This window comes from Apus apus, chromosome 2 (assembly GCF_020740795.1).
Source record: "Apus apus isolate bApuApu2 chromosome 2, bApuApu2.pri.cur, whole genome shotgun sequence".
In the NCBI taxonomy this organism is placed as follows: Eukaryota; Metazoa; Chordata; class Aves; order Apodiformes; family Apodidae; genus Apus; species Apus apus.
The window spans coordinates 104,108,452-104,121,362 of NC_067283.1; the positions used below are offsets into that span (position 1 = coordinate 104,108,452).

The following is a 12,911-nucleotide window of genomic DNA, read 5'->3' on the forward strand; positions in this document are numbered from 1 at the left end:
AAATACAAATTTAAGGTCCAGTCTGGCACCATCAGATGACTGAGTCTGTATAAAGGCAGCCAGAAGTCTTTATGTTGTTCACAGCTCCTAAAGGAAGAGAGAGACGTCTCCATGAATTTTACTAGCTCAGTCTAACTTCTTTCAGTGACAACTCAGAGTTGATATAAATCTCCACCTCCTGCTGCCCTATGTTGCCCCAGCAGTGCAATCCTAGGTTGCCTGGTGGATGCACTCTCATTCAACTTCTGCCCAGAATATCTGGCTTTCTGGACATATCCAGTAGTAGCCATCCGCTAATGCTTTCCACCCAAGGGAATGAGTGTGATTCCTTTGTTGTTAAGAATCAGGTATACTATTAGCATGCCATCAACCTGGTAGCTTGGATTAGATGAAATTAGGCTGACAGACCAAGCCCACAGTGGGGTCTTCCTTTGGCCATTAAAAAGAATTAGTCTAGAAGCATTTGCTTCAGGGTAAAGGAAACCCAAAGCAAAGCTGTTGTAGTGTTCTTGCCTCCATTGCTAATATCAACGGCAGAACATCAGGGATTGCCTCTGTTTCATTGCTTATGTTTAGGCAATTTCGTCTCCCACTGGTCATTTAAAAAGGCTGCAAAGTAGTGTGCTGTAATGCAGCCCTGGAGGAAAAAAGGCTGAGCACAGAGCCCATGAAAAGTGTGGACCAATGCCAAGATGAAGGATGGTTACAGGATTAGCTGGAGCTCCTCATAGCCTGTCTTAATCCCTTACACAACTGTGAAATCATGGGCATATTGCTCAGATCCTGTGCTCTGAGGACCTGATGCGCCTGCATCAAGCAGGATAGCCTATGCTCTGAATCACGCATCTGTTCCAAGAGCAGAATCATGCCATTAGCTGAGCTACGGTGCACCACCAAGTTGCTGGATTGTTTTACAGCTTTAAAACCTGATAATCTGATGTTAGGTTAGTGAGCTCTACATAGCACTTTACTAGGTAAGGTAAAACTGTCAGTGCCTCCAGGATACTTCTTCCTTCACAAAGAGACTGAGAGATTAATTTAATAAGACTGCTGAGTTGAGAAGACTTGCAGTGCTGAAGCCAAGTCACTAGCCCAGACATTTCAAGTAACTTGAAGCTCTCTTTTCAAACTGCACTTAGACTTGCACCCTACACCATGGCAGCATTGCAGCAGCTAGCCCATCCAGGGGGTCAATCCATTTGTGTATCATTAAAACTCTTTTATTTATTTTTCAAACTGAATTATCTCAATTGCATTAGTGAGCATTAAGATATTAATCTATGTTGATTAACATTTTTTGAGAAACAGCTTTTACTGGGAATGAGTATGCATCAAAGCACTGAGCTGAAACCATGTCTGCTTTGAGTGACATGGGACAGTGGTGAACACTTGTAGATTGATGTCCTGTTTGATGATGTTAACATTGCTAATCTGGGGACTTCTCTATTAAATGATTGCAAAGAGTCTTCTTTTTCCTGAAGAATAACAGGTATTTTTTTCCCCTAAGGGGTCTTCCTCTGTCCACATAATGGAGTAATGCCAATTTGTTATTTCTGGTTATAAGTCTAGAAAGCTGAAATCTGTTCTGACGATTAGAAGGGTTCACTGACTTGAAAGATTAATAATAGTTTTAAGTTACAATTGTTACATCTTTTTTTCCTCATTGATACTCTGTAAAAGTATAAACCCTACTCTATCCAACATGAAATTCTGAATTACAGTGAAACCAAATGTAAAACAACAGAATATATATTAATATGCATCTACTGTAAGCACAGGTCCCAGGTTTTCTGGGTAAATGGAATTAAGAAAAATATTTTTCTAGGTGTGGAAGGACACTATTCATAGGTTTTAGAAGCTGAGACTAGCATTACCTAGAGGTAGCAAAGGGCTTCATACAGCAACCTTTCTCCCTCTCATTTATAGAATGCAGTTTCTTTGTTTCAGTACAAAAATTAAAATGAAATCTTAGTTACCAGTATGCTTACAAACTCTTTGGCACACCTCCAATGTTGGTAATTTGGCTTATTACATTTAGAGGCAGCTTCAATTAGATAGAGTGTTTTTTCATTTATACTAAATACAAATGTGCTGTTTGTGAAACACGTGAAAACAGTTACTGTGTTTTACCTCTACAGTATCTCTGCAATGGGTGATCTGAATCTTAAATACAATTTTAATTTATCTTTATTTATCAGAGGGTTCTTCAGCATGTGAGGCTCTAAAAACTTGTGCAAAGCAAGCATTCTAATAGCATTATGTCAAAAGATCCCTTTTTTAATCCTAAGAACAGGTGGCAAATCCATTGGAAATTTCACACTGTTTTTATGTTGCTGGAATTTCCTATGAAGGTTTTGTTTGGTTTTTGCAATACATTTAGAGTAAGAAGTTTTTGGACAGGACTTTCTTTGGCAATTTTTCTTGGATGTCTAATGTCTGTCTACAAAAGAAACAGATCATCAGGTGGATAAGAAGACAATTTGTTTCAACATAAAGACTTCCAGTTTTTGTTTGTTAAGGAAACATTTGTATCTGCTTTAGAAATCTCTCTTGAATGCTGACCAAGGCTGCACATCCTGAGCACCCAAGGCCCAAGCACAAGCCCTAAGTCTTCCCTGAGAAGAACAACTCTTGACAGATTTTATCTTACAACAGGGAATGCTTTTCTGCAAGGATATTTCCTCTCTATCCAAAGGCGACTGTATCGGTGTCCTCACTGTCATGTGAACCCCGATACTCTTTAAGTATGAAAACTCAGAGCCATCAACATTTTTGCAGCAAGGCAGATGACAGTGCCACGTATGCAACATGTCAACCACAGCTGCAGTGAAACAAGCAGATGGAAAAATAAGCCTTCACTGCGTTCTTTCTTTTTCCCGATGCAGATACAGCCCTGCCGGCTTCTGGGAGGAAAAAGTCACCCAGGAGGATTGTGAGATGGCTATCAAGAAAGGACAACACTCCTGAGAAATAAGATGGTAGTGAGAGGCTGTTTCCTTAGCGCTGAGGCATGTGTGCAGGCGTGGTGGCTATCTACCAGTCTATGGCTGACCTTCATTCCCCTTTTGTGTTACATCCTTTCTGTTCTAGTCAACCTTGCCTCCTTCTGAAAAGAGGGTCTTTTGTGTGCTTATCAACATTATTAGCGCTGGCTGTTTTCTAATTCTGGATAATAATTGAGAAACTCTAATTACTGTAATTACTATGCTTCTGGGGTGAGGTTTTATTTTTTATAATAATTTATAGTGTTTTGTTTTTTTTTTAATGAATACTTTGCTATATTAAAAGCATGATCGGCAATCATGAGTCCTTGCAGTGCATTTATGTATCAGCCACCTCCACTGAATTACATCAGTGCATTTCAAGATTTGCTAATCTGGTATTACTAAATTTATTCTGCTGCAAGCAAAAACAAGGAGTGGGAGAGAAAGTGACTACTGACAAATGATGTGACATGCCAAGTTTGATTCTGCCAACCAAATATTACTACCAGCCCAAGAGCAAAGATGGAGGTAACAGCTAGATGGCACAATTGAATATACTCTAAATCTTCCCAACATAACTTAAAGAGGAAATAAATGTTTCAATGTGTGCAAACACTGAAACACTTCAAGAAGCAACCTGAGACTTCGGCCAATACATAAAGACCTTGATCCAGTTCCTATTGCTTACCTCAGCTCTTGTTTTTGGAGTCTGTACTCTCCAGAGCAGTCTCTTCGAGTAAGCAGGATGTTCCCCTGTGTCTGTTTTCCAATCACCCCCCTACACTGGTGGCATAAAAGCTTTTGTTTCTTCTAGAATAATACACCAGATTATGCTAAGTCTCTCAGGAAAAGATGTCTGAAATTATACTGCTATCTTCAGTTGCTCTACCAGTTACAAACATGAGCATGGAGGCCTCTTGCATTAATTTAACCTAAAATACTTTATTTGGAAATAGCTTGTGGTCTCACTGATACATTTTTATGAGTCTTGGCTTTGCTTTTTAGCTGTTAGCATGTGGTTTGGAAAATTCTGATTCTTGCACTAAATTGTAGGTACATTATACCATTAATTACCTGTGATTTTCTTTTTGTGAACTTCATTGTGAGTGGAAAGTTGTTGACTATTGACCCCAGCATGAAGAAAGCAGAGACTTTTTTTCAAGGATGCTTCAAGGGTTATTTATTTGTTTAGGTTTTTCTGTAAAAGTTCTTATGTCAACCTAGGCCAATCTTAACTAAAAACCACTTCATCATCTGTTATCAAAGAACTGTTCTGGCAACTCAGCAATGATTTTTCTAAATGACTGTGAGACCTCATTTAGATTTTTAATAAACAGTCATATTCTAATGAGGTCTTCATAAAACTGACTAAATATGTTTAGAAATCATTAGCTTAAATTGCCAGTACAAAAGCCTCCTTAGGGAGCCCTGCAGATTTTGTGATAAGACTTCTGGCAGATGGATTAGTATAACAGCACAAGTGAGCTCTGAATTTCCACACAAGCAGTGTAAATGCGAGTAACTGGGTAACAGGCTACCAGCTAAAGAGCTAAATGTCCCTCAGGTGGGTTCATTAAAGAGAGAAAACAATCAAAACACATTTCTGTGCCATTTAAATACCAGGTGCACAGCAGTCTGCAGGTGCCAGAAACACTGACAAGGGTCCCTTGCTGGAACACACAAGAGCTTAAAGGGATGCATGGTTTTGACAAGTGTGCCTCAGATAATGACAGATATTGGCAGATGTACCCGGACCCTGCTGGAGGGTAATGCAGGGACTGAGTCATTTGCAGCAGGTGCTTGCATTAGGGACAGCCTCATGGTGATTCCTCCATCCACAATTAAAACAGTCCTGATGCATAATGCTCCAGGGCAGGAAGCAAGTTCCTAGCACTGATTTAATGACTATCCAGCCAGTTCTGGTAAACAAATACACATACGCCCCCTCAATGATTAATTCATGAAGGACTTACGCTGTGTGGCAAACATGTTAAATAGCTGTTCTTCCTTCCTGAAAATATAAAGCCATTTTCCTCCTTGGCTTACAATGGCTCAAGAGGGTTAAAAGATAAAAATAAAAACCCCCTATAAATCTTACACCAGCAAAAGCAACTGAAATAGAAAACCCTGAGGTTGGGAAGGTTGCAAGGTTTATCCTGCAGAAAGACTACCAAAAGGTCCATTAAAATCCTTGCTAATCAAGGTGGCACAGAGCTTGTGTAAGGGGTTGTGGGACAGATGGTATGTTTATAATATGACTCCTTGTTGCTTATGGTTCCAGCTCTAGGAGTGGGATAGAAGCACCAACAGAGGAGTAACTGCATTGTTCTGTGGCTCATACAATCTCATTTCCATTAAAAGCTCATTTCAATTTCTGCTCTCTGATATCACCTGTGTCTGTCTCCAGAGAAAGTGAGAACAAAGTCATTTCCACCACTGCCAGAAACAACAAAGCCACAGATCTGTATCCTTCTAGGACTCTTGCACACTGAAGAAATCTCCAAGGTGGCACAAACTGTTGCTTGCTGCTAAGGGAATGTGCTGCATACCTAAACGCTGTGTGTTGAGGCTGCCAGCACTGGCACCACCACTGACATCTCCCTGGCTGATATCTGACAGTTCACTCTGATGCTTTCAAATATTGACTTTAGGAAAACAGTATGTGGTTTCATGAAGTATGCTGGTTTTGTTCTATGGCTTGTTTATCCATACCCTGAAAATATACCTTTTAAATTGTGTTCTTGGGTACTTATGAATGTGTATAGGGCTTTAACAAAGAGGTTTGCTGGACAGCTTGCTATTCTTACAAATCTATCAATTTTGAGTTGAAATGTGACCATCCAACTATTCATCCAGCCTTCTTCCTCACTCAAGTGATTGAATTTTAAAACAGCCTCCATGATCCTTTTTTGTCTCTGCAATTAGTCATACACACATTCCTGCAGCAGGTGTTAATTGCAGTCACAAACCCGATCTTTTTTATATCTAAAAAAAATACTAGCACCTGATCTGTTGGCAGGCTTGGGCACACTGATATCTAAATGTTAGGATTTATATTAATAATAGATAAAGGACATAAGGGAGAATAAATTGAGATTATAAAATTGGACCTGCTACAAAGGAGACAAGATCTGAAACTTCGACTTGTATCATGTAAACGGGGCTCTCTCTCCTCACACCAATGCCACAGGGCAGAGGGGTATCAGTCACTTCACCAGTGTGAAATTACAATAATCTCTTAAAACCATGTGCCTCACACTATGATACATGCACTTAACTTCTTATTTTAACACTGCGATTTACAATAATTGCAGTACTTGCAATAAAAGCAGTGGGTTTTTTTCATTCCAAATGAAAGCTATACGCACAGTTCCCAAGGAAATTTTCTTGAAAAAAACCCATCCTAGATGAGAAGTAAGACACCAGTGCATAGACAAAGCAGTAAATTAAAAGACTCAGTTATTGATGGTTGTGAGAAACACTTTTTGAAAACAAAAATTAACTATAATGACTTGAGTAGGAGGCCTACTTTAGAAGTTATCAAGCAAAGAAAGAAAATTATACAGTACCACCCAGGTAACTCAAGCTTCCCTTTACTACTCACCTCCTGAAGACAACCTTCTGATCAACAAATTTAGTGTACAAACGAGTAAAGCTATTTTCTTCTGGTTTAGTCCAGAAGGCTAACAGGAAGGAAAACCCAAACAAACCAGGTTGATTTGGACTAATTGTCCTGGTTTGAGCTGGGATGAAGCCACTTTTCCTTTTACTGTTTTTTTTTTCCTTCAGTAAGCTGGGACTGGTAACACTGGAATGTTTATGTTACTGCTGGGTATTCAAGGTCACACCTTCACTCTGCCGGCTCAGACACTACGGGGACATCTCTGACCCCCTCGTGGGAGGCTGAATTAGACAGACAGCAAAATTGGCCAGAGATATTCCATTCCGTATCTCTACGTAAGCTCAGAGGAAGGTCAGAGATCACAGGAGACAACTTCCTTCCTGTTTCTTCTTCCCTTCTCTTCCATCCATGGCTGGCATCCAGGGAGGACTCCATCCATCACTGTTGACCCCCAGGCTGGAGCTCTCCTGACCCTCATCACTCTACCCTCTCTCCAGCAGCTCCGGGATTTTTTGGGACTGTTCGCAGCTCAGGAGATGCTGTGGGAGTTGCTGGGTGCAGCGGGAGGCAGTAGGGGTTTTGCACATTCTTGAACACATTTGTATGTAATTGTACGTATTTTCTTTCATCATTAGTGTTTAATTAAAGCTGTGTAGTTTAGTTTTCAATCCAGAGAGTCTCTTTCACATTCTCTCTCTCCTATCCTACCTGGGTGGGAGGGAGAGGGGATCGAGAGCATTGTTCTCGATCCTGAGTCAAACTGTGACACTAAGAAATTCTGAAGAGGGTGCATTTTCATACTTTAACTACTTTTCTCAGAAATTTGTTTCAGAATTACTCCCTCTCTAGTCTCTCTTAAAAAAAGGGATGACTCCATACCTTGTTCTGTAAGCAGTTCTCTGGTTTTCCTTACTAGAAATGCTATGTATGAGATATATACAAAGATATGATGCTTTTTCTTTTTGGCAGTCTTTGCAGGCTGTGCTGTACTGAATGCAGCTTTATCAGTTACTTTTTCATTGTGCAAATGTTATCAAAGACAGGCATCCAAGGTATGTTTAAAAATAATTGATAATGAACCTCATAGAAGGCCGTCATAAATATTTTATATGCTATACTCAGTATACGAGCATCTTGTTACTCAGCTATTTAATTTCCAAAAGCAAACACCTTGGAAGTCTTTCATCTTTTTAAGTACAAAAATCACTTACCCTTCCCACTTCTACAAGATTAGTAACCATGATTATGCTGGCTGTGTTTTCATGCCATACCATTCTCCAAAAGTCATATATTGTCTCCTGCATTGGTCCTGAAACAATAAATCAAAGGAAAGGTTACTTTCTGCAAGTCTCACGATTGGAAGCTTGTCTCTGGGGAACCCTGAGAAACCGTGACTATACATATATATTCATATCACTGTCATCATATTTTTCATTTAGGGTCAATTTCTTTCCTGTCATCCCACCTATCTGCATTTAAGCATTTTTCCCTGAAGCAGTCCTCTGAAAGAAAGTTAGTTCTCCAGCACTTAGGCATTTATCTCCATGATATCTAGAAGTGGAATTATGAAAACCAGATAACATTACTCTTTCTCTTCACAATTGGATTACAACTTAGGGAAGGCGCATTTGGAATGAAATGAGCCTCAATGGACTACATGGCCTTTTCTGGTTTCTAATATTTTTCTTAGTATACACTATCCATCAAATTACCCCAGCTCCTAAATTGTACTTCCTGAAGTGAGACAGAAGTTACAGGTATTTTGCTGCAGTGTATCACTTTGCAAAGCGGAGGAAAAAGCTGTAAAGAACCCTGGCATGCCATGGCAGCCATGTCCTCTGCAGTGCTTTCCCCAGTGACCTGGGTGCTTCTGTAGATCAACACACAGACCTTCCTCTGGTGTCGTGCTAAAGCTGGGTACCAGCCAACAGGAGTGTCACAAAAATGTAAACTGTTGAGAACAACCACGTCACTTTGCATATGCCTGGTTCCATCTGTTCTAGCCTGCTTGTCTTGCCCATGATGTCCAGCATGACACGCCAATTTTAAACCACTTCTTTAATATCACTGAGTTGTTAAGAATGTAAAATGTTTGTATTTGACAAATGCAGCATACTATCAGGTGCTATAAACTTAACATCCATACTGAATCCATTACTGAACTGCAAAACTGCAGTAAGCACTTAGTGGCTTATTTAAAGAAACGCTGTAAGTCAGCTAATTTGAGAACAAATGGTAACATATTGGCCTAAATGGCTGGCTAGTGAAGAAGCCAACACTTAAACCATTATAGAACCATACTCGGACAGATCTGGGCAGTCTGGCACCCATGTTTTGGTACTTAGAGCTCCCTTTGAAAATAAATTTTTCACTCTGAAAATCAAGTACTTGCTAAAAAATGCAGTAATATATTATTGCTGTATTATCATGGCAGGGGAGTTGGACTAGATGATTTTTGAAGGTCCATTTCAACCTAAGCCATTCTGTGATTCTATGACTTTGTGATTCTATGATATTACAGGCAAGTTAAAACCAACTCACTAGGCAAATAACACCACAGTTGTGATATATCTTACTTAGACCTTAAGAAAAAGGATGGTAACAGTCTGAAACTTTTTAATTTTTTAAATTTATTTTGATTTTCAGCAATTTCAAGGATAATTTTATCATCCATCATTTGCATACACCATTTAAAGAAGTTATGTATCCTTCCCTTTACTTACTCTGCTTTTAAAAACACTGCATGTATAGTTTGTTTCACAGATTCCCCTATAGACACTCAACTTGCCTTTTCCTTGATTTGGTAGTTCATAGAACAGGAGAAAAAGCCATTTAAAACAACAGGAAGCTATGACTGTTATAACACAAGAAATGTCAGAAGGTCTCAGAGTAGAAATACCAGCAAAATCTAAAACTGCCATTTCTGAAATTACCAAATTCAAGCTGATGCTGTGGCTGCAAAACTGGACACCTTTTTTTTTCTTTTAATTTACAGCACAGAACAGTTGATACTTTTCTGAGATTTTATTCTGAAGTATGACAAGAGTTAAATCACTCTCCACTGTATGGAAACTTACAGTAGGTATTTTACTTCTGCGTGTTTTGGATATGTAATACATACATATACATACTGAGATACAGTCTGAGTGCAATTTTGAATGTCACAGTAAGATAATATGCATTATAATGAAAGTTTAACTTGTTTATGTTTAAATAATGTAGATATCAATCTAGCTTTTTGGACACTTAAAGTCACAATGGAATCAGGTTTTGGACCAACCTCTTCTATTGGTGAAAGGAAGGGGGCTGTTTTATTCACTGCAGGTAAATACTATCTCTGAATAGCTCCTTCCTTCCTCTTGAATCTCAAACAAATATTCAGCAAAACTACTATTGCTATAATCTTTGAATGAGTGTACCTAAAAATAGGATTAGTGAATGGCAGTTTTCCAGAGTAGTGTTCTGGAGTCTCCAAGTTCATGACACATTATTGAGATTATTTAAGTTTGATCAAGCATAAAGAATAACAATACTTGCTTCAAGAATCCTTATCACAAGCCAGTTTATTGGAGAAAACCCAAATGGCTCTACTGCATTTGGCTACCACAGGATTATGTGGTTTCAAGATTGTTCATCTGAACGTGTTTTTGGCAAAGCTGCAGAAAAGACGAGAAGCGATCCTCCGTCTGCACAGCCCTGTTCAACTTGCAAGAAGCCAGAATCTTTGGGAAAGCAAGGGGCAATGTAGCAAGGTTCTTTATGTATTACTTCAGCTTTTGTTCCTAAAGATTCACTTGAGTTACAAGATGGTTGGGCCCTACTTTGTAACAGTAATTTCTTTTAGTCAGCTCTGGAATAACCTTCAAAAATTTATTTCTCTCTTTTTCTTTTTTTTTTCCCTACAGACAGCATTATTTGTCTTGTGATTTAAAAATTCCTACATTTCAGATTTTGAAATAATTAATTACATCTGGGGAGAGATCTTGAACACTATTTTCTTCCTAAAGATTTTGAAATAGTCTTTTTTTTTTTTTTAATAAAGAAAAAAAAAGATAATAAATTATGAGCAAAATAAATCTTCAGAAGAAGTAACAGCATTTTTTTCAGGCCAGGGAGAGAGCTGAGCTCTGACTAGTTTTTCAAGCTGGTTTCCAAATATTTTTCTAGGAGAAACGTCCTATTCTGTAGTGCTGAGTAAACTCTTCTCAAGTGTTGTGAAGTACTCTCTTGCTTTGCCTCTCCAATTCTTATGTGTAGCCTCCAAACTTCTTTCACGTTCAGGACAGTGAAAGGAAAAAAAACACGTGAAAACCTACCTTAAAGTCTTAGAAAGTAATTCTTTTCTACCTCATTTTTCTTTTCTTCTTGACATTTTTCAAATTATTTTCTGACATATGAATAAATTATTACTTGTCTCCAGCCAGAACTGAAAAGCTTTATAGCCTAGGTGGGGTTGGAGGATTTATTGTCATGAAGAACTGAACAATTTGATTTCAGAGACTTGTGGTAGGGAGAGAAAGAGGCTATAATTGTTCTACACATCAGCTTCACAGACGTGTGCACAACAGGCAGAAAGGTTATTCCCAGCAGTCACTGCTTTGTGCAAGAAGAAGGACTGAAGAGAAGGTACCATTCTGTCCAACAGTAAGCCTGCAGCATAGCCCGTTAGCAACACAGTACAGAAGCTGGTATAAAAGATTTCTGCTGTGAAAAAATGAGATTGACAACATACTGCAACAAGAAGATGAAAAGCAAAGGAAAACAAGAACAAGAAATCAACCCTCCAAACCCCAAGCTAATTAAATGCATTATTGAAAAAAGTCAACAGAAATGATCAGTTGTATATATCATAGCTGTTAGTTGAATTACCAGTAGTTGTTAGTTCCTGCTCTGTGAAGGCAATCATATCAGGAAATGGAAAATGACACATCTTTTAAGGATGGTTTAAAAGCATAAGAAGCTGCTTCTGTACACTGAGCTTTCTAGATCCTCTGGTTCTGCTTGTTACTGTGAGACCCAGTTCTAACAACTGATATTGCTACTGAGGTAATGTGATCAATTTGGACATGATAAACTAGACCAGAGAACAGGGAAAGGTGTTCAGATGTAGGAAACAAGGCAAACACACAAAGAAAAAAGTAAAACTTGAATCCTGAAATGTCCCCAGCACTTGGGACTTGTAAATCTATGGGTCATTTTTCAATGTCTAGAAAAGCAAGCAGCTTAAACAAGGAACAAATAGCTTCTAAAACCTTTTTCTAGCATAGAATGTCAAATCCACAAGCTAACGTTTGGTTCACCTGAGACCGAATTCAATGATAGATATTAAAGGTAGAAATGTGCAAAAAATGAACAGATGCTTTCAAGCACCAAAGGTCCCCCAGGAATGGTGCATGGGTAGAGGCAGCCATGAGTGTGTGTTGGTGGAGACAGCAGACTGACAGGTTGCAAGACTTAAATCTGCAGCAGTTCAATTCCATCTTGAAAAGATTGCAATAAACCTCCTTCCAGTGACTAGATGCGTTCACCCCACGTGAGTAGGTTATAAAATGGTCCCCTCACCTTATGGTTACTACAGTTTCTAATAGCAATGAGAGCTGTCCTCACTTTTTACTGAGGCAAAACTGGCTGCCTTCTACAGCAACTGCCTGCACCTTGACCACTCAAGGACAACTAGCTAATATGCCTGCACAGATGCAGCTGCATTTTAGCTGTCATTCTTTACTATGTATGATCCCTTCAAAACTCAACTGGAGATACAGTGTTTTCTTATTAAAAGATATGGCTGTATGACAAAAAAAGCCAAAAAGCAATGATTCCCTTTGCAACTACACTGTCAAAAAACCCCAAACACGTTATGTAGCAGACATTGTTCAAAATACACATGAAAGCATAAAACCAGAGATAAACAGCAAAAACAAAATTACTGGGAGAACAGAATACAACAGATTAAAAAGTTTCAGAACACTCCTTTTCTTAACAAACTTCTTTAATGGGACAGGTTAGGTGTTACTAGGATAACCTACAGCGAATTTCAGAGGAAGAAGCAAATTTACAGGGTTACTAATGCTCTGCCAGTCCAGTGATCTGCTAATCCTTAAGTGCTTGTTATTTGCTCTTTTATCTAGGCTAAAATGCCCTTTCAGAAAAATGTTATGTAAAAAATCTGCACTTCAATGTTACTTCAAACTATAGATATCAGCAAGTGCAGGCAAAAGAACATCCTCCTCAACTGAAATACATTTTTTCCCTTCTCAATACAGCAACATTTGAGAAACTAAAACAGCATCAAGGGTAAAATGTAC

General features: G+C 38.7%; 1 protein-coding gene across 7 annotated transcripts in view; it reads right to left on the reverse strand.

Annotated features, from left to right (window-relative positions):
- Positions 1–12,911, reverse strand: part of PTPRM (protein tyrosine phosphatase receptor type M) — a 469,539-nt gene that overhangs the window by 26,727 nt on the left and 429,901 nt on the right. For all 7 annotated transcript variants that reach the window (XM_051611050.1, XM_051611049.1, XM_051611048.1 and 4 more), the window contains one exon: positions 7,818–7,915. In XM_051611050.1, coding sequence (XP_051467010.1) covers positions 7,818–7,915 — 98 coding nt within the window. The remainder of the gene's footprint in view (positions 1–7,817; positions 7,916–12,911) is intronic.